We start from the raw sequence: 19574 nt of genomic DNA on the forward strand, positions 1-19574 counted from the left end.
TGGCCGTTTGCCCATAAAGTACATCTTCTCTGAGCTGGAGTGTTTAAGAGAAGATATACCTGTCTGCAATTGTGCAGCCAGGCTGTCATCCACGCTGCCCGCGGTTTGGGCAGTATGGGTCAGATGACAGTTTCTGTGTAAGGTGTACTATAATCAACTTTTTATGCCCTAAGAAACCTCCATGGGGTGAGCAGACCCTTGTAAATGGAACTGATGATACCAAATGGTCAGTTCTACAATCGGCTTGCTGCAGGCCAGGCTTTTCTTGCCATGAATGTCTTTTAGACCATTGTTTGATAAGAATACAAACCTATCTGAACAATGTCTTAAGACTCTCATACACCGTAGAAAGCTGATAGCCGGACCACCGTTCGGCCCTACCTTTCCCAACTTCTTCATACACAGCAGGCTTCCTCTGGTGACAGATTGGTGGTCCTACCTCTGGCACGTCGGGTCCTTCTATGTTTTAGGGCAGTCAGGAGGCCTCCAGCCACACCAGAACGTCGGCTGAGCCTTTTGATATCAGTGGGATGAGTTGATGTTTGTTGAAGCCCCCCACACACATTAGATCATCATAAAACGGAAAACTACTGAATAATTAGTAAACCGCACGGAAAAAGCCCTGTGTCCTAGCATGCCGTTCTCATGGCCATGTTTTCTGCAATAATTTTAGGCACGTTTCTCTTGCTTTAGTACCTACACATTTTATTCTGGTTTTTAATCCTGTGCGTCAGCAGGACGAGGCCGATTTTAGGGCTCTGAAGATATGAAAGCTTCTATTTATTGACAGAGATGTTGATTCGGTGAGTAAGGGTATGTGCACACGATGCAGATTTAGTGCAGAATTGGTGCAGAACTGCAGCAGATTTTTCTACTGCAGAAACGCTGCAGAACTGCACTGTGATTTACAGTACAATGTAAATCAATGTGAAAAGAAAAAAGCTGTGCACATGGTGCAGAAAAATCTGCGCAGAAACGCTGCAGATTTCAAAGAAGTGCACGTCGCTTCTTTTGTGCAGTTCTGCAGCGTTTCTGCGCAGATTTTTCTGCACCATGTGCACAGCTTTTTTCTTTTCACATTGATTTACATTGTACTGCACAGAAACTGCATAGAAACTGCACATAAACTGCATAGAAACTGCACAGAAACTGCACAGAAACTGCATAGAAACTGCACAGAAACTGCATAGAAACTGCACAGAAACTGCATCAAATCTGCAGATGCAGATTTAGTGCAGAAAATTCTGCACCACATTTCCTACGTGTGCACATAGCCTAATGTTACTAGTCGTCCCCTGTAAGAACTGGTAACTCACGGTTTACTATACAGACAGTGGACACAAGCAGGTAGAAGTCATTACTTTTAGATGAAAAAGAAATAGTAAAATCCAGAACATTTAGTTTGAATTCCAAACTTTATTCCCCTGTCCCGGACCCCCAGCTCCACAAACACTCAGCATGTAATAAATATGTGCTCAGTGAGTGTCCAGTCTTTCTTTTCATATCCTCAGCATGTAAACGCTGCGACGACTTGATCAGGAGTAGCATATGGTGGACACACAAGGGGCCAGAGTACTGGCTAGTCACGGAGTCTACAGACCTGGCCGCACTGGCCCTAGGGTCCGCTGATGTGGTCTCTGTGCACTAGTCGTTATTTATTAAGAGACATTGATTGCATTCCTCTGCCCGCCGCTCCCACTCCATCTTTTACTGGAAAATAAAATAGATATTAAAAAAAGAGAAAAGAAAAATAATCATATCATAAAAACTCTATGTAATTCTATAGCCGGTACACATATCGCTCCTTCCATAGTAAAGGAAGGTAAAAGGTGATTAAGCTCGCCTGCGCTGCCCCCGCATCGCCTGCACTGCCCCCGCATCGCCTGCGCTGTCCCCGCATCGCCTGCGCTGCCCCCGCATCGCCTGTCCTGCACCTGCATCGCCTGCGCTGCCCCAGCATCGCCAGCGCTGCCCCCGCATCGCCTGTACTGCCCCCGCATCGCCTGTACTGCCCCTGTATCGCCTGTACTGCCCCAGCATTGCCTGTACTGCCCAAGCATCGCCTGTACTGCCCCAGCATTGCCTGTACTGCCCCAGCATTGCCTGTACTGCCCCAGGAGACGTCCGGAGGGCCCCGTGGGAAGGTGCGAGCTGGTGCTCCACACAGTCCAGCACCACGCTTCACGGCAATGTCTCATGCATTTTACTGAGGAGATATATCAAAGCTACAATTATTTGCCCATGGGATTTACAGTATATATTATAATCTGATCACTTGATATCGGCAACGCCTCCACTTTATCATAAAACTATTTTCTAGATTTTTTTTTTATATATACTGTATATTTTGTAGTTTCTTTTATTTTACATTTTTTCATGCGGGCGGCCATATTGTTCTTGTGGGTGTGTGCACTTGGCTGCGACAATAATTGTCTTTTACATAAGTCATAGAATATTATAGCTACAGTCACCACAACATGATGGAGTACTGCAACTCCACTAGAAACTGAGAAGAGAGGGAGAAGTTGGACACTGAGCCTTGTGGGTGTAGTCATCTGCTATCTTGCCTTATCTTGGCCCCCAGTAGCACAGTAAATCCCAATGATAATGAGAAGACTCAGTGTAGTGTGACTTCTCTAGTTATTCCACATTATCTTTTAATGCAGATAGTCACAGAAAAAGAAATAAAGACAGAAAGCAGTAGTAGGAAAAATCAGCATGAAAACAGCTGCGGAATAAAAGAAGTAGCATGCTACTTCTTTTGTTCGGAACTGCAGTGTTTCTGACCCCTTCCATAATAAAAATCCGCAGGGGGAAAACCGCAGAAAATCTGCATCAATTCTGCGGCAAATCCGCACAAAATCCCCATAAAATACGCGGCAAATCCGCACCTGCAGTTTCTGCCAGGAGATGCAGATTTTGTGCGGAAAATTTTGCACCCCAATCCGCGACGTGTGCACATAGCCTAAGTGGTTTGGTGATAAATCAATTATAAGAGATCATGGTGATGAAACCCTGATATAAGTTATTAAAGGGGTTTTCCTAAAATGACAAGTTATACTTGCTGATTTCAAGGGTCTGACCAGTGGAACCCTTAGGCGATCCTGACAATGAGACTTTGGAACCCCATCTTGAAAGGAATGGAGGAGAACATGGTCGGCAGTAGATCCTTTCAATGACAATGGGTCTGCCATAAATAGTTGAGCGCTGCAGAAATGCTGCTTCAATAAATTCGGGGTGACGTCGGTATATAAGCCAAGAAATAATTGGTCCTACTCTATATTCACTACAACGTTTATACTCCTCACCAATCATGTAGATTTGTCACCAGTCGCTGAGGGCTGTATGAAGCGTGCTCAGGAGCGGAGCCCGCACCGTACACAACAAATATTACATAGCCAAAATAACAGCAGCGTCCGGAGCTAGCACCGATCGTTGCCACTAACCATTTAGATGCCATTGTCGATCACTGACAGCACCATTTAAATTGCCTGCTCGACAGTGTGCAAGCACTGACTCTTAGCGGCCCCAAGCAATACAATCGTGGGGTGCTCTTAAATTACCATAGTTGTGAAGGGCCCGATGACAGCCCCCATAACTGCCATCCTAGTCCTCCTGTGATGCTCAGCTACTGACACGGGCTGTGGTATTGCAGTATATAGTATACTATATAGGTTCAACTCCCATAAAGGGGAAAAGGAATGGAAAAAAATGTTTTAAATATATAAAGATAGAAAATTATATAAGAGTTTAAAATACCCACCTTTTCCCCATTCAAAAATTAAAAGTTTTATTTAAGGGAACCTGTCACCAGGTTTGTCCCATATGAGATACGGCCATCAGCTTTCAGCCCTGATATACAGCATTGTATAATCCGAGGGGTGTCGCTGGTCTAGGTCTTGTGATGCTGTCCTCCTTGGTTCATATGGCTGACGCGTCCTACTTCATCCACACAGACTCCCCGGCATCGCGCTCCTGCGCAGGCGTACCAGAGTGAGTACCGCAGTGCGCATGCACAGGGGCTTTCTGACCTTTCCCAATGCATGCGACTGCAGTACTTTGCTCTGCCCTGGTCGGGGCTAAGAAATACGCCTGCACAGGAGCGCAATGCCAGGGAGTCTGTGTGGATGAAGTAGGACGCGTCAGCCATATGAACCAAGGAGGACTGCATCACAAGAAGATGGCACGTGCCAGACAAAGACAGCGACGTCCACCGGACCGGACCGCCCCGCAGGTCAGTATAATAAAAGGTCTTTTTCTTGTTTTGCAGGTTTGGTTAGGGGCAGATATACAGCATATCAGACTGATGGGCTGAAAGGTAGTGGCCGTATCTCGTATGGGACAAACGCTTTAAAGGCTGAAAATTGTTTGTTTTTTTTAAAGTTCAAAACTTTTTTTTCACCACTTAAAATGTAGACAAAAAGTTTGGTATCGCTGTATTCGTGCTGACCTGGAGAATCATATTGCCAGTTACGATGAACACGATGGTGGAATAGCGCTTTTTTCACCATTTCATCCCATGTGGAATTTTATTTTATTTTTTTTACCATTTTCAATACATTATATGGTAAAATGGTTGGTGTCATTCAAAATTATTTGTCCTGTAGACATAACAATAGAAAAAAGTTATGGCTCTTGCAAAAGGGACAAAAAAAAAAAAAGTGGGTCGATTTAAACTTTTATATCTATAGCTCTGGTCACCCAGCCGGGACCTGCCATGTATGGAGCAGGCTCAGCTCCTGAGCCTGCGCTTTTCAACCCCACCAAGTGCACAACATAATTATACTGTAAATTCCACATGGAAATTCTCTGCTAGATGTGGATGAGATTTGGTCAAATCTTAACATGACTTCTTCTGTATTGCTCTGTAGAATTTTTGCGGGCAACTCTAACTGGAAATGTTGCATCATTTTCTGTGCTCTTGAAAGGTACGTTAAAGGGGTTGTCCTGTAACTAAAATGTCCTTCCTAAATATCTATCCTTACATCCTAACCACTTTTGTATTTAGCTTTATTATACAACAGCCTAAACTTCTCCCTAGCTATCCAATCCCTAAATGTGCTTGCTTTTACTGCCCTTCCTGTGACGTATTGCTTGGGAAGAGTCTCTCACTGGACACTGAGGCTGCACACTTCTCTGCAGCATCTATCACCTTTCCCGGAATAGGCCTTGATCATGGGGCAGCACTCCAGTTATTTACTACAGTTTCTTGCATCGCCGCCCTCTGAAGATGTCCTGGATGATCATCAGGGAGTGGCGCTGGTGTGACGCACTGCTTCTATCACCGCTCCCCAAAGACGACTTGTTTCACCGTTAGAAGATGAGGCAGCAGAGATAGAAGCAGAATGCCAGTGCTGCACTCGCCTCTCATCGCTTCTATCACCATGGATCCATTCATCTTCAGAGGGCGGCGATGCAAGATACTGTAGCAAATATCTTCAGTGCTGCCCACTGTTAACGTACTGTGTCAGGATGGGTGCGGATGCACAGCCTTCTGTAAGGTCCTGTGCGAGACTCCGCTCACATGAAATGTCACAGGAAGTGCAGTAAAAAAACACATTTAGGGATTAACAGGATAGGGAGAAGTGTAATAAAGGTACTTATACAACTGGTTTGGCTGTAAAGATATTTATTTAGAAAGGACATTTTAGGACCACCCCTTTAAATTAGAGTTAGTTCGCTAGGCCTACCGTAGTAACAGTTAGTGATGGGGATGTGTTCATTTTGATTTATTTTCACTTTTATTGTATGTTTTATAACGGGTTAGAATGGAAATTTGGAGAGGACTCCATTACTTTTTCTTATACAGCAGTTCTGTATTATCACGGTTAGGCCTGAGCGGGGTCCTGTCAGACTCAGCGTCAGCCTTCTAGTCCCGGCATCTTGCTAGAAGGCTGTGGTCAGTGGGACAGCATCACTGCCAATGGTATCGGCCTGTACCCCATACAGTCTCGGCTATTCCCCAACAGATATGGTAGTTGTAAGGATGATAATTTAAGCTCTGCAAGATGATCCTTGGGCAGCGGAAGTGGCCTATTGCACACTTACCTTTTTTTTCTTCCTCCTTCTTCTTTGCTGCCTCTTCCCTCTGTTTTCGGATGATTGCCAGACGAGCTAGGTCAGCCTTCGCTTGGTCTGTTTTCCCTGCTAAATGCAACTTCATGTAGCGTTCTTTTGCCTTTTGCTTTTCTATTTCCTCTCTGTTGCAAATGAAAAACAGAAGCTTCATTATTAGAGGCACGACATTAGATAGCGGTAATATTGTAATGGTGGACGCAGGACGGCAGGTCTGTATGAATAAGCACTTATTGAGAAATTATATATGTATATATGTGTGTGTGTGTGTGTGTGTGTGTGTGTGTGTGTGTGTGTGTGTGTGTGTGTGTGTGTGTGTGTGTGTGTGTGTGTGTATATATATATATATATATATATATATATATATATATATATATATATATATATATATATATATAAGTCCTGGACATCAAAAAGTACAAAGGTCATTCTAGAGCAGCATTTATCAATGTTACTAAGTCAAGGACCCCAAGTACGCCATTATATCTTGTGCTGTGATAAATAGGACGAGTATAGTTAGTAGTGGCAGAAGAACTACATGTCCCAGCTGGTCACAGGATCAAGATATATTCACTGGAGAACTATGGGCACAAGCAATTCCACAGGATTCGAGTGAGCTGAGGAACATAAGCCTTTGCCACAAGTGAATGATGTTATACAGCAGAGGAAAAATAAGGATGGTGCTGAATTAAAAAGAAAATGCAGCAGAGAAAATGGTTAATTGCATAGAGGACAAGTCAACCATGTGCACCTGACCACCACAGCCAATCACTGGCCTCAGGGGTAATGCCCACATGAGCAGCATGTGACCGCCAAAGCCAATCACTGGCCTCAGGGGTAATGCCCACATGTGCAGCATGTGACCGCCACAGCCAATCACTGGCTTAAGGGGTAATGCACACATGTGCAGCATGTGACAGCCACAGCCAATCAATGGCCACAAGGGAAATGCCTGTATGTAACTGCTAAGACACAAGCACATAGTTGGCAAATCATCATTGCAGGACAGTGAAAGACCAGCAAGCCCATGGCAGTGGTGGTCTGAACATACCCTTACTGCTCCACGTTTATTATACTGTCCTCTCTGAATGATGCAGTAAAATAACGTCTCTAAGGTTACGGTCACACGTTTAGTATTTGGTCAGTATTTTACATCTGTATTTGTAAGCCAAAACCAGGAGTGGGTGATAAATACAGAAGTGGTGCATATGTTTCTACATGTATTTTACTTTTCCTCTATTTGTTCCACCCATGGTCTTGGCTTACAAATACTGATGTAAAATACTTAAAATACTGACCAAATACTGAACGTGGGAACGTGGCCTTAGGTGTTATCAAGAGCTGACAATTGTTCCCTCTACACTAGTTTTACTGACCCCATGATAACTACCCTCCACCACAGCCGGCCGGGGAGCTCACTATGTAGCACAGTGCCTTGCAGCAGCGGCGTCCTAAGCTAGAATCAGACCAAAGAGACGGAGCTTGTATGTTCTCTGCAGGATTTTTTAGCTACTGTGTTCAGTTCACAATTATAAAATAAAAATGTGTAATAACCAGAGCTGTGGAGTCGGTAAGCCAAACCCGACTCTGACTCCTCACTTTCCCTGACTCCTGACCCCACAGCAACGGTCACTACTGAGCATGTACATAAAATGCAGCACAGATTCGTCTCCACTCCGACTCCACAGCCCTGGTCACTACTGAGCATGTATATAAAGTGCAGCACAGATTCATCTCCACTCCGACCCCACACCCCTGGTCACTACTGAGCATGTACATAAAATGCAGCACAGATTCATCTCCACTACGACCCCACAGCCCTGGTCACTACTGAGAATGTGCATAAAGTGCAGCACAGATTCATCTCCACTCCGACCCCACAGCCCTGGTCACTAATGAGCATGTGCATAAAGTGCAGCACAGATTCATCTCCACTCCGACCCCACAGCCCTGGTCACTAATGAGCATGTGCATAAAGTGCAGCACAGATTCATCTCCACTCCGACTCCACAGCCCTGGTCACTACTGAGCATGTGCATAAAGTGCAGCACAGATTCATCTCCACTCTGACCCCACAGCCCTGGTCACTACTGAGCATGTACATAAAGTGCAGCACAGATTCATCTCCACTCCGACCCCACACCCCTGGTCACTACTGAGCATGTACATAAAACGCAGCACAGATTCATCATTCAGACTGCAGATTATTATAGGACGACTGTTACCATTCGTCTTGATGATGAAATGATAAGGAAGAATACTGCATTACTGCCGCTTATACATGACGTCTCTGAGAGTTGTCTGTATGCGATGCAGGCTGTACTGGGCACAGCAGGGATTGCAGGGGAGAGGCCACTGTGGGAATATTTAAGGTCTGAAACGTACAGCCAGCCAAGTCTGCCTGAGAATGAAACGCTTTTTCTAAGTGTCTCTCACCGCCCTGGCTCAGAGGGGATGGGATGCCCTCCAAGATGTGTAGATGCCCTAACAAATGTTTTACAATTGTAATATAAATGGAGGAAAAAAACAATCAAAAACTAATTCCATGAATTCTTCTAAAACACCTTTTATTATATGAATATTAAAAAACCTGACAATAAACAAACACAAAAATATATGTATAGTGCAAACCCACTGGGTAAATGTAAATTAAGGCCTAAACCCCTAAGCTCTGTAAGTGTGGTGACCATCTAATGGTTTCTACATTATCCCCATTAGTTTTATGCCCTAACAAGTCATATACACAGGTACAGAACACTGAATATATAGTAAATCGTCTGTTTTAATTAACTAACTAATTTGACAGGTTACTTTATAAGTCTGAAACATTAACAGTGAGACTGATTGACCAAAGTGATGGAGGATGGATGAGCCGTGTTCTGGCAATCAGAACTTACTTTTCTCTTCGGGACAGTTCCCTCGGTCCTTCAAGATCAACTTGAGTGACCTTTTTAGACGCCTGTGCTGCACGATTAGGATTCTCTATATCAATTAAGCCTTCTACTCCTTTACGCTTTTGCTGAAGGATAAAAACATTTACATCTTAATTATACGTCTACAATAAAAGTAACACTTTCAAATTGCAATAGTACTAAAAAGTTGGCATCATGGTTATCTTAAGAGTAAAAAAGAAAGGTGGGGTGAAGCCGTGACACTAAAAATGGTACAGAGGTGAATTATAATCCGCAGCCGCCTTTACAGCGCTGCAGACGGCCACTGGAATTAGTCCAGAGCTCGTCACGTAACACTTCAGACCACCAGGGCCAAGCTATGTAGCCGATGATCCAGCGCGGGTAAAGTAAGATATCAGGAGGTAGATATCAGACAAATACATGAGAGCAAAGAAGACCAAGGCCGGCCATACACATTAGTTGGCCAATCGATGCTTCCATTGATGGTTTGGCTGGCAGCCATCTAAGGTTAGCTAGGCCTGACCTCTGGGACCACCACTGAACCAAAGAATGAAGGGGCTGTAGGGTTGTTCACCTGCACAGCCAAGTGGCCAGGAAGGCAGCCGTGAAAGATTTATGGAGGTCCTACATTACGAACCTCCAAGGCATATCCATGCAATGTCATCAATTACTCAGACCAGAATACCCCATTATATCTCGAAAATATGATAAATCCAATAAATGAAGTAATTTGTCTTATATTTTAAAGTCACTTAATGCTACAAAACAGATGAGGACAGAACATAGAAAAGGCTGCCATGTTTTTGAAGTAATGGCACAGGTTTACTTAGGAGTATGTCATATTCCTTCAAACAAAATACCTGATAGTCGTCGTCGTCTTCACTCTCATCTGAGCTCTGATCTTTCTTTGCCTTTGTGGGGTCTTCAGCGCCTCCCACACCTCCTTCCTCGAGTTCTGCTTCCTATGGAAAGAATATGAACAGGTCAATGTCTATAGATGGACTGTGATGGAGAAGAGTGCTGGTATAGCCATTATAATGAGCCCGCACCGATGACCTGCCAACACAGGAACGCTCTGCTGACTAACACACGAACCAGAAGTGCAGCTGCTAGGACCGGTGCCCTTACCAAAAATCCTGGGCACCTGGTGTGACCGAACTATATGTAAGCTATTTATCTGCACATTACCACTATATCTGCAGGTAAATCACTTTTTTGGTGATGACAGGTTCCCTTCAAAGACTGACTACCTTACTGGAGCAGTGGCTACAGGGAGAAAATGAAGTTTTATTCTCCCTGTAGTCGCTTGCTACAAGTCACTAGAACAGTGCTGTGGATGTTATAGGCGCCTCTCATTATACAGGGAGTGAGGCTGTGATCACTCTCCAGCACACTGACTGACAGCTTGCTGTGCAGAGCAGGCTGTTAGTCAAAGTAAAGGGTCAGGATTACAGAGCACTCCCTTTATAGTGAGCCGTGAGTATTCCAGCCCCGCAGCATGACTGGAGCAGCTGCAGGGAGAAAAGAGCTTCAGTTTCTCCCTGTAGCCGCTGCTTCAGTAAGGTAGCCTGACATGAATTAACTACAATTAATCTAAGGGAAGGTGTGCGGCACATTTACTAAGGGGTAGCATCGGGGCACAGAGCTCCCCTCATTTGCATATAAAGTAAAACCATTTTTCTATTGTGTGCAAAAATTCAATAAAAAAAAAAAAGACAGAAGACAAGTGGTGATGAAACCAATTTCTCCACATTGGTGGTAGTAAGGAGGAAAGCACTAATGAAAAGCATGACTCTTATTGCACGTGAGGGAGCCTACACATCCCATAGCGCACACGTACCAACGCTTTCTCATGCTCAGCCTTTATCTGGGCGTCGATCTCCTCCGGACTTGTGTACTGCCTCACCCGACCTTTGTGACCTCCTTTTCTTCCTGCATAAGACAAGGATACAAGCAGAAGACGTCATAGCTGCACTACGGCAAGAAAGCTGCGGAGTAGGTGGGTATGCCGAGATTATCTTCCCATACATCGCTCACACACAGCACGCCCTGCTCACATTTTAGTTATGGACTCCGCCTGGCCATACACATTTCACCTGTATTTTTTCTTTCCCACATACTGCTGTATAAAACACTGTAATTTACTTTATTTTTCCAAACATTTTGTTAGTAGCAGACTAGCTAGATACAAGCCAAAATGGCCTCCTACTGGCGTGTTAGGCTCTGTATTCCTACCCCTGGTGCGGCAGAAGCTTTCCTGCTGTACCTAAGTGCAATCCATTAAGATTGATGAAGAATAAAAACAAACTTCAACATTTAGTGACAGAGGCATTATAGAAGGTGGGGACTTGTCAGCAGGTCACAAGTAGCCAGTTTTTAGAGACTATAAGAATTGGCACTTAAAAACAAGGTTCATGTAACTGGTAAAGTACGGCGGATGTAAAAGAAGCAGGAATAAAATAAGACTAAAAACTGAACTCTTTTAGGCCTGAAGGCGGCTCCCCTTTTAAGCCTGAAGGCGGCTCCCCTTTTAGGCCTGGAGACGGCTCCCCTTTTAGGCCTGGAGACGGCTCCCCTTTTAGGCCTGGAGACGGCTCCCCTTTTAGGCCTGGAGGCGGTTCCCCTTTTAGGCCTGGAGGCGGCTCCTTCTTTAGGCCTGGAGGTGGCTCCTCCTTTAGGCCTGGAAGCGGCTCCTCCTTTAGGCCTGGAGGCGGCTCCTCTTTTAGGCCTGGTGACGACTCCTCTTTAGGCCTGAAGGTGGCTCCTCTTTTAGGCCTGGAGGCGGCTCCTCTTTTGGGCCTGGAGGCGGCTCCTCTTTTAGGCCTGGAGGCGGCTCCTCTTTTAGGCCTGGAGGCGGCTCCTCTTTTAGGCCTGGTGACGACTCCTCTTTAGGCTTAAGCCTGGAGGCGGCTCCTCTTTTGGGCCTGGAGGCGGCTCCTCTTTTAGGCCTGGAAGCGGCTCCTCCTTTAGGCCTGGAGGCGGCTCCTCTTTTAGGCCTGGAGGCGGCTCCTCTTTTAGGCCTGGAGGCGGCTCCTTTTAGGCCTGGAGGCGGCTCCTCTTTTAGGCCTGGAGGCGGCTCCTCTTTTAGGCCTGGAGGCGGCTCCTCTTTTAGGCCTGGAAGCGGCTCATCTTTTAGGCGGCTCATCTTTTAAGCCTGGAGGCAGCTCATCTTTTAGGCCTGATGGCGGCTCATCTTTAGGCCTGGAGGCGGCTCCTCTTTTAGGCTACTGATGACCAGTGTGGACAGTGGACGCAGAGTGTTTTGGGTCTACCAGCAGCTCTGCTTACATTGGCATTGGAATTCAGGTAATGGGCATACGTTTCATTGGTATCAGATATTATGGTCGCATGTGATTAATGGCTCTGGTAAAGTGTGGGCCACCATAGCATTGCTTTGCTTGTGACCCCAGGCTGCGTCTGGTATTACTGCTGTGTCAGTCCCCCCCCGCCGAGCTGCAACATCAGTCCGCTCATAGACAATAGTGGTCCTGCAGCAGGAACATTTGAGGGCAGGTAATCCCGCGCTGTGTGCTCTTCTGGGTCAGCCTGCAGAATGGAGAGGGTAGGCAGACGATGGTAAGAGGAACCCATCATGTGCAGTCATGTAGACTGTCAGGATGACTAAGTGTGGATGCTAGGGCTACTGCCTGCCCCAGATCGCCACCAGGCTGAACCAGTACTGTAAATGTCAGGGTCACAACGCCAGATACTGCAGTGTTCACATTGGGTAGCCATTGCTCCACCAGTCGGAATATAATCTGAAACATGGATGGGATACAGAATATTAGCGGCTGGTGGTGCTGTAGGTACACTAACCCGTTACATAGACATTTCCACAGAAAGTTTAGAAACCCTAATCCAGACATTGCATATGTGTCAGCCTTATAATGGCATCGTCTGCCAGGCAAGACTCTGCCGGGAATTTGTGTTTCTGTTTCCTTCTCGCAGGCAGCCTGATAGGGCTACACACTGGGGGCTCATCAGTGACTACAGTACACGGCACGGGGGACTACACGGCTGCTGGCCCGAGGGAGCACAGTGATGAAACAATGGTGAGCACTGGTAAAATAGGTTCTAAATATCAGATGCTATTATACTTATTGATGGAGGCCTTTCCCATAACTAATGGAGGCCACAGGCAGATAGTAGCTGCAAAATGTACATTATATTGGTGGATTCTGGCTTTTGCTAAGGTAAAAAAACAATATAACAAAATGAATCTTTACTGTTTGCATTTTTTGTGTCCCCCAAACAAGACGCTGCCTTTCCTTATATACCAGACCTATAAATGGGGAATCGGGACTGAGGACAGGAGGCTGCTCATTATCTAGTGTCTCTATGGGGACACTCACAGCACTGTGCAAAACATTCAGCCAGGTGTGGGGAAAAAAACGCTGGAAAACAAAAATAGAAGGCAATCATGCACCAGACAGAAGATGGGATTGTTGTCATGCACTCCGCACGGTACTTACAGACTAGCCCGGTGCGAGTGCCCAGAATGACACATTCCGGGGTCAGTTTAGGATCCCAGAGATGTGGAGCGGCATTGGCAAAGAGATGTGCTTCAGGCGGACAGGACCTGAAGCACGTGACTGCCGGGGGCGGAGACCACTGCCAGAGCTCCGGAGAGCTAGGCTCCGACAAAGAAAAAAGGAGAGCTGTCGGACAGGTGAGGGTCACAACCAGAGGACGACACCGTTACCAGGGGGGACAGCCAGGGACGTAATCAGGGCCAAGCCGGGGTCAGAACCAGAGATAACGTAGCGGTACCAGGGGGGAAAGACAGTCAAAAAGCCAGGCAAGAGTCAATATACAAAACGGGCGAACAAACAGTACCGAGACAGAATGCTGAATCACAATCAAAGGGACAAACTGGGTCAGAGCCAAAAGATTCAGGACTATGAAAACTGTACATTCACACTGAAGGCATCAAAACTATGAATTAACACATGTGGAATTATATACTTAACAAAAAAGTGAGAAACAACTGAAAATATGTCTTATATTCTAGGTTCTTCAAAGTAGCCACCTTTTGCTTTGATGACTGCTTTGCACACTCTTGGCATTCTCTTGATGAGCTTCAAGAGGTAGTCACCGGGAATGGTCTTCCAACAATCTTGAAGGAGTTCCCAGAAATGCTTAGCACTTGTTAGCCCTTTTGCCTTCACTCTGCGGTCCAGCTCACCCCAAACCATCTCGCTTGGGTTGACTGTGGAGGCCAGGTCATCTGGCGTAGCACCCCATCACTCTCCTTCTTGATCAAATAGCCCTTACACAGCATGGAGGTGTGTTTGGGGTCATTGTCCTGTTGAAAAAATAAATGATGGTCCAACTAAACGCAAACCACTCTACTCTCAAGATCGCATCTCACAACCTGTGCACTTGACCCGATCCCTTCCCACTTCATCCCAAACCTCACCACAGTCTTCATCCCAACCCTGACTCATCTATAGAGTGTGCATTTGATTGCAGATTTTTACCTCCATGTTGTTAAGGACCTTTTGTAGTTTTGAATAAATTTTATAATATTTGTCTATACCATGGACTTTTTGCACTGTTTTTGCTTTGTGGTTTGGTTTGACCCTACTAACCAGAATCCCTCAATGTCTATCCGCTATTTCATCCTTCTTCTAAAGGATTTCTAGATTTCTAAAACTTAACATGGACAAAACAGAATTGTCTTTCCCCCATCTCACGTAACTTCCCCAACGAACCTATCCATTAAAGTAAACGGCTGCCCACTCTCCCCAGTCCCACAAGCTCGCTGTCTTAGGGTAATCCTTGACACTGATCTCTCCTTCAAACCACATATCCAAGCCCTTTCCACTTCCTGCCATCTTCAACTCAAAAATATTTCACGGATCCATACATTCCTATATCAAGAATCTGCAAAAACCCTAGTCCATGCCCTCATCATCTCCCGCCTTGACTACTGTAACCTCCTGCTCTGTTGCCTCCCCTCTAACACTCTCGCACCCCTCAAATATATTCTAAACTCAGCTGCCCGACTAATCCACCTGTCCCCCCGCTAGTCCCCGGCCTCTCCCCTCTGTCAAACCCTTCACTGGCTCCCCATTACCCAGAGACTCCAGTACAAAACCCTAACCATGACATACAAAGCCATCCACAACCTGTCTCCTCGATACATCTGTGACCTCGTCTCCCGGTACTTTCCTGAACGCAACCTCTGATCCTCACAAGATCTCCTTCTCTACTCCCCTCTTATCTCCTCTTCCCACAATCGCATACAAGATTTCTCTTGCGCATCATTCCTACTTTGGAACTCCCTACCACAACATATCAGACTCTCACCTACCATTGAAACCTTCAAAAAGAACCTGAAGACCCACCTCTTCCGAAAAGCCAAAAACCTGCAGTAACCACCGATCCACCAAACCACTGCATGACCAGCTCTATCCTCACCTACTGTGTCCCCACCCATCCCTTGTAGATTGTGAGACCCCGCGGGTAGGTCCTCTCTCCTCCTGTACCCGATGTGACTTGTATTGTTCAAGATTATTGTACTTATTTTTATTATGTATACCCCTCCTCACATGTAAAGCACCATGGAATAAATGGCACAATAATAATAAATAATAATAGCATGCCGCTGCAAGATGCTGTGGTAGCCATGCTGGTTCAGTATGCCTTCAAGTTTGAATAAATCCCCAAGAGTGTCACCAGCAAAGCACCCCCACACCATCACACCTCGTCCTCCATGCTTCACGGTGGGAACCAGGCATGTAGAGTCCATCCGTTCATCTTTTCTGTGTCGCACAAAGACACGTTGGTTGGAACCAAAGATCTCAAATTTGGACTCCTCAGACCAAAGCACAGATTTCCACTGGTCTAATGTCCATTCCTTGTGATCTTTAACCCAAACAAGTCTCTTCTGCTTGTTGCCTGTCCTTAGCAGTGGTTTCCTAGCAGCTATTTTACCATGAAGGCCTGCTGCACAAAGTCTCCTCTTAACAGTTGTAGAGATGTGTCTGCTGCTAGAACTCTGTGTGGCATTGACCAGGTCTCTAATCTGAGCTGCTGCTAACCTGCGATTTCTGAGGCTGGTGACTCGGATAAACTTATCCTCAGAAGCAGAGGAGACTCTTGGTCTTCCTTTCCTGGGGCGGTCCTCATGTGAGCCAGTTTCTTTGTAGCGCTTGATGGTTTTTGCCACTGCACTTGGGGACACTTTCAACGTTTTCCCAATTTTTCGGACTGACCGACCATCATTTCTTAAAGTAATGATGGCCACTCGTTTTTCTTTACTTAGCTGCTTTTTTCTTGCCATAATACAAATTCTAACAGTCTATTCAGTAGGAAGTAAAAATCATTTCCGGTGACTACCTCTTGAAGCTCATCAAGAGAATGCCAAGAGTGTGCAAAGCAGTCATCAAAGCAAAAGGTGGCTACTTTGAAGAACCTAGAATATAAGACATATTTTCAGTTGTTTCACACTTTTTTGTTAAGTATATAATTCCACGTGTTAAATCATAGTTTTGATGCCTTTAGTGTGAATGTACAATTTTCATAGTCATGAAAATACAGAAAAATCTTTAAATGAGAAGGTGTGTCCAAACTTTTGGTCTGTACAGTGTGTCCCTCCCAGATCCAAAAGGAGGCCAAAGACCATTAACCCCGTGAGGACCGGGAGAGAACCCAGACCACAACCATGACAATTATGTTCTTTCAGTCTCCATCAGACCGGTATGTGCCTGATGTATAACTGACTGCGCTTTCTATTCCGAGGGACACCGTAAAGTAACCTGCAGCATGTGGCATACATTTCATTATAGTGGGTCCGTATGGTGGACTGACATCCTGACTGTGCACACTATTGTGCGGATACCTCCTGAGCATGTGGAGCAGACAGTACTCACATATGTAGTGTGAACAGAGCCTTAGCACGTCACGTACGACGCCGGCAGACCATTCCATCAAAGTCTGCGTTCCAAAACATCACTCCTTTTCTGAGCTCCACAGTGAGCTGAAACAGTAGTTTACATATGGGATATCGGTATACTCAGGAGAAATTGCACAACAATTTGTATTGTGCAATTTCTCCTGTAACCTTTGCGAAAATGCGAACTTTCGGGCTAAGGGTACCGTCACACAGTGGCATTTTGATCGCTACGACGGCACGATTTGTGACGTTCCAGCGATATATCCGTGACGTTCCAGCGATCTCGCTGTGTCTGACACGCTCCTGCGATCAGGGACCCCGCTGAGAATTGTACTTCGTAGCAGATCGTTTGAAACTTTCTTTCGTCGTCTAGTGTCCCGCTGTGGCGGCATGATCGCATGGTGTAACAAAGGTGTGAACAATATTGTATACGATGTGCGCATAGTAACCAACAGCTTCTACATCGCACATACGTCATTAAATTTATCGCTCCAGCGTCGTACATTGCAAAGTGTGACAGCAGTCTACGACGCTGGAGCGATATTGTTACGATGCTGGAGCGTCACGGATCGTACCGTCGTAGCGATCAAAATGCCACTGTGTGACGGTACCCTGAAACATTTTTGTGGGGAAAATGTGATTTTTTTTTTTATTCATGGCTCAACATTATAAACTTTTGTGAAGCACCTGGAGGTTCAAGGTGCTCACCACACATCTAGATATGTTTCCTCAGGGGTCTAGTTTCCAAAATGATGCTACCTGTGGGGGGTTTCCACTGTTTAGGCACATCAGGGGCTTTTGAAATGCATCATGGCATCCGATAATTATTCCAGAAAATTTTACATTCAAAAAGTCAAATGGTGCTCCTTCCTTTCCAAGCCCTGCTGTGTGCCCAAACAGTAGTTTCCCCCCACATATTGGGTATCGTCCGGCTCAGGAGAAATTACACAACAAATTTTGGGGTCCTTTTTTTCCTGTTACCCATGAGAAAATAAAAAAATTGGGGTCTAAAGTAAAATTTGTGTGACACAAAGTTAAATGTTTATTTTTTCCTTCCACATCCCAAAAATTCATGTGAAGCAACTGAAGGGTTAATAATCTTCTTGAATGTGGTTTTGAGCACCTTTAGGGGTGCAGTTTTTAGAATGGTGTCACTTTTGGGTATTTTCTGTCATATAGACCCCTTAAAGTCACTTCAAATGTGAGGGGGTCCTGAAAAAAAAAAGGTTTTGTAAATTTTGTTGGAAAAATGAGAAATCGCTGGTCAACTTTTAACCCTTCTAACATCCTACCAAACAAAAATTGTTTCAAAAACTGTGCTGATGTAAAGTAGACATGTGGGAAACATTATTCATTAACCATTTTGTGGGATATAAATCTCTTATTTACGGGCATAAAAATAAAAGTTTGAAAACTGCTAAATTTTCACCAAATTTCCATTTTTTTCACAAATAAACACAAGTCATAAAGAAATTTTAGCACCCATCATGAAGTACAATATGTCACAAAAAATCAAGTCTCAGAATCAGTGGGATCCGATGAAGCGTTCCAGAGTTATAACCTCATAAAGGGACAGTGGTCTGGACAGAATTGGAAAAATTGGCCTGGTCATTAATATGCAAACAGCCTTGGGGTGTAAAGGGGTTAGGACCCATCTTCAGGAAGTGAGGATATGGCCCCAAAGAACCCTGATCTCAACATCGAGTGTGTGCAGCATTACAAAAAGAGACAGAAGGATTTGCCCAAGCCTCATGCACATGAGATCTGAGGTTAGTTCCCAAAGATGTTTGGAGCAGCTTCCCTAGTGAGGTCCTGCTGTATACCTAGAAGAAGTGATGCAGTTTTGAAAGCACTGGTTGGTCACAGCAAATAGTGATAAGATTTAGATTTCCCTTTTATCCATTCACTTTGTATTTTATTAATTGATAAAAATAAACAGTTAAAACTTCTAGTTTTGAAAACTTTCTCACTCTCCAACATTCTTTCCACACCTGCCTAAAATGTCTGTACCGTACTAAATAATCACTAATGTACAGTGGGTACAGAAAGTATTCAGACCCCTTTAAATTTTCCATTGCAGCCATTTTGTAAAATTCAAAAAAGTTAATTTTTTTTCTCATTAATATACACTCTGCACCCCATCTTGACTGAAAAAAACCAAATGTAGAAATTTTTGCAAATTTATTAAAAAAAGAAAAACAAACATAATATGGTCATAAATATTCAGACCCTTTGCTCAAACACTCAATTACCGTATATACTCGAGTATAAGCTGAGACTTTCAGCCCATTTTTTGGGGCTGAAAGTCCGCCTCTCGGCTTATACTCGAGTCATACCCAGGGGTTGGCAGGGAAGGGGAAGCGGGGGGCTGTCTAATTATACTCGCCTGTCCCTGGCATGGTCCCTGCTTCCCTGACGCCCCAGCTTCTTCCTGTACGGAGCAGTCACATGGTACCGCTCATTACAGTAATGAATATGCGGCTCCACCTCCCATAGGGATGGAGCTGCATATTCATTACTGTAATGAGCGGTAACGGTGACCGCTCAGTACAGGAAGAAGCAGCGCCAGGGAAATAGGGACTGCACAGCGCCAGGAGCAGATGAGTATAACGGGGAGGGGAGCGCTGCGCGATATTCACCTTCTCCCCGTTCCGGCGCCGCTCCGTCTTCAGCGTCTTCTGCAGCGA

At 45.1% G+C, this 19574-nt stretch overlaps 1 protein-coding gene across 1 annotated transcript in view; it reads right to left on the bottom strand.

Moving 5' to 3' along the window:
- Nucleotides 1-1396: 1396 nt before the first annotated feature.
- The window catches only part of PDAP1 (PDGFA associated protein 1), a 34815-nt gene continuing 16637 nt past the window's right edge, over nt 1397-19574 (bottom strand). The window contains exons 2-6 of the mRNA XM_069733903.1: nt 10828-10919; nt 9848-9949; nt 8973-9094; nt 6049-6200; nt 1397-1710 (exon numbers count right to left, since the gene is read on the bottom strand). Of these exons, the coding sequence (XP_069590004.1) occupies nt 1652-1710; nt 6049-6200; nt 8973-9094; nt 9848-9949; nt 10828-10919 (527 nt within the window). The 3' untranslated portion in view covers nt 1397-1651. The remainder of the gene's footprint in view (nt 1711-6048; nt 6201-8972; nt 9095-9847; nt 9950-10827; nt 10920-19574) is intronic.

This window comes from Ranitomeya imitator, chromosome 7 (genome assembly GCF_032444005.1).
Source record: "Ranitomeya imitator isolate aRanImi1 chromosome 7, aRanImi1.pri, whole genome shotgun sequence".
In the NCBI taxonomy this organism is placed as follows: Eukaryota; Metazoa; Chordata; class Amphibia; order Anura; family Dendrobatidae; genus Ranitomeya; species Ranitomeya imitator.